Source organism: Heptranchias perlo, chromosome 5 (genome assembly GCF_035084215.1).
Source record: "Heptranchias perlo isolate sHepPer1 chromosome 5, sHepPer1.hap1, whole genome shotgun sequence".
NCBI lineage: Eukaryota > Metazoa > Chordata > Chondrichthyes > Hexanchiformes > Hexanchidae > Heptranchias > Heptranchias perlo.
Window position 1 is genome coordinate 37,308,150 of NC_090329.1, and position 2,515 is coordinate 37,310,664.

Genomic DNA, 2,515 nt, shown 5'->3' on the forward strand with positions numbered 1-2,515 from the left:
ATCTGGTTGGCAATATGTTCTGGGTGAGATACCCGTATAGAAACAGCTACCTTAGATAGTCCTAGTCCCCCTGTTTCTATGAACAGATCACACACACTGCCGAGTTATATACAACATATGTAACACAAATAATCAAAGGACAGTTTTTCTCAAACAGTTTGTAATGTACGCGTGTTTACCAGTTAACATTCTCACCCACTTCCAAGGGCAATGAAGTCACTCCGGATTCAGTAAGCGACGATTTATTTTGTATAAAAAAAGTACGATTTACAATATTAACTTTTATAAAAAGTTTCAGCATAATTAAGTACAGCATTACAACGTTGCAGAAATGTACATCTCTGCTACTATACACAATACTCTTGATTAGAGTTCACAAGGTTGCCTATCACACAAACTCCGCGCCAGTCCTGCGTTTGCCAGAAAATAAAATTTCTGACAAAATGTTTTTTAAAAAAAAATCAACAACCAGATTTCTCTTTTCGGCCACGCTCCACCTTCAGAAGGTAAAGTCTTCCTCCAACGGTGATTTTTTTTTCTTGTGAGGTTTTTTTTTTGCGCTTCCCCCATCTGGGATATATTAATAATAAAACTAGAAAGACAACAACTGCAAGCCTTCCAAATGAAGACAGGGCATTCAGTCCGTTTATAAATAACCGATCAGTCCGGGTGAAAAGGAGCTGGAGGATCATTTAGAAAGTCAGTCAGTCAATGATTGTTGTTGGGTCACTTGGCTGCGGATCGCTCCAGGGGCTGCATCAGCTCAGGCCTCGTGATGTACGAACACCTGCAAAACATTGAATAGAAAGAGGGGCGTGTTAGTAACAACACACAGCTCGGGCCTTCGGACAGACTGGCGCCACAGAGGAAGCCACACAAACAGCATTTTGCAAGACTCCAGCCGTCCCCAAGCCCGCACTCCGTGACTGTACAAAGCGCCTCCTAAAACTCACTCACGTGCATCCAAGTCAATTTCACCCCGCACAAGACATTTGTTTGTTTGACTGGATTTTTTAAAAAATTAAATACTCTTATTACAAGCTTCCATTTTGGGTAAGTTTCACTATCACTTCGGATACCACAAAATTGAAAAAAAAGTCTTAAAAGATGTTTTAAGATTTTTGTTTACTGAATGGAATCGCAAAATTCGTAAGAGATACCTTATATGTAGAAATTTCAGTAAAACATCTAAGCTTTGCCATACCATCCAATTTGATTTCTGAAGACTAGTCTCACGTGTCTCTTACCAAAAGATATACATAATAATACACATTAAGTTAGTTTCTCCATAATCGGGGTTACCTAAATCAAGGCTGGAGCCGGTGTAAGACTAAAAATTATGCAAGAAAAAAAAATCGGTGTTTGTACTTACCGGTTGATCAACGACAAAATGCCTTACTGTCGTCTGTCAACAATTGTTTGGGGAATTCAGATGCCTGATAAGAAAAGGAAAAAAATGTAATCTCCCATCACAAAGACAAAAAAAAAAGTAGAGCCAAGAAGTATATTTAAACACGCAGAAAAATACCAACGGAGGATATTTTTTCAAAAAAAAGGCAGTTTGACCGCAAGATACAAGAATGTCAACTAATCTAACATTAACATGCGTTAAGTACGTGACTGAATAGGAGACAATACCTGTAAGGATAGAATCGCGACGTCTGTGTTGAGTGTTGACAGAGGCGTTCTGGAGGGAGAATTCTGGCCCTGATGCATAACGATGGAAGGGTGCGTGTCCAAGGCGATCTGCAGATCTAGAATGTAATCGATGACATGCTGTAGGATTTCCATTTTGCTCACTTTCTTGTTTTGCGGGATACTGGGGACGAGCTCTTTCAATTTCGAGTAACAGTCGTTCATGTTATAGAGGAGGCCGAGAGGCTCCTCCACCGGCGTTTTGCTTCTGGAAATGCCAAGGCTCTGCTCTGACAGGCCCCGCACCACGTCGCTGCTGCTTTGTTTTCTGGCTGATCGGATCGGGCTGACAGCTTTCATCTCGGATCGTTAAGATTTTAAGAGACTTTTTTTTTCAAAAAAAAAAGATGCTTTTATAAAATTGAACGGAAGAGATGAACTCTACCACTACAGCTTCCACCTACTAGTGTCCAGCCGTTGTTTTCTGTGTCTCTGTCCGTTTCCAGTTCGCTCATTTATACCAGAACTCCGGGTTTTAATAAGTCCCACCTCTGCCACAATTCATTGGCTGTATGAGAAATGTCATTTACATCGATCCGCAATGTCACTGGTCCATCTCCCTGAACAGCTCCTCCCCATTCGGGTCTCCTGTACCAATTGTGTTACACGAGAGGCGGGTTTGAACGCTGCCAACAAGGAAGGAACCTGGAAGCTATATTTTAAAAAAAAATCTGAACCAGGCGACATTTAAAGAGACTGATGTGCGACCCACAATACAATAGTATCACATTTTAGAGCCAGATCTTAAAATAACAATTTTAGGAATTGATCTACATTTACTGTGTTTCGACTGCTGGATTTTGAGAAGGCGACCTGATGT

General features: G+C 40.8%; 1 protein-coding gene across 1 annotated transcript; it reads right to left on the reverse strand.

Annotated features, from left to right (window-relative positions):
• Positions 1-226: 226 nt before the first annotated feature.
• id2a (inhibitor of DNA binding 2a) lies at positions 227-2,153 on the reverse strand. Its single transcript, XM_067984240.1, has 3 exons — positions 1,639-2,153; positions 1,373-1,436; positions 227-787 (listed from the first exon to the last, which is right to left on the reverse strand). Exons 1-2 carry the CDS (start codon positions 1,993-1,995, stop codon positions 1,380-1,382), a joined length of 414 nt encoding a protein of 137 aa, XP_067840341.1. The 5' UTR covers positions 1,996-2,153; the 3' UTR covers positions 227-787; positions 1,373-1,379.
• Between the last annotated feature and the right edge of the window lie 362 nt (positions 2,154-2,515).

Coding starts and splice junctions, on each gene's coding strand:
- id2a (XM_067984240.1), bottom strand. CDS start 1,995: ATGAAAGCTGTCAGCCCGATCCGATCAGCCAGAAAACAAAGCAGCAGC. Junction 1,437..1,638: donor TCGCGATTCTATCCTTACAG/GTATTGTCTCCT, acceptor TTTTCTTATCAG/GCATCTGAATTCCCCAAACA.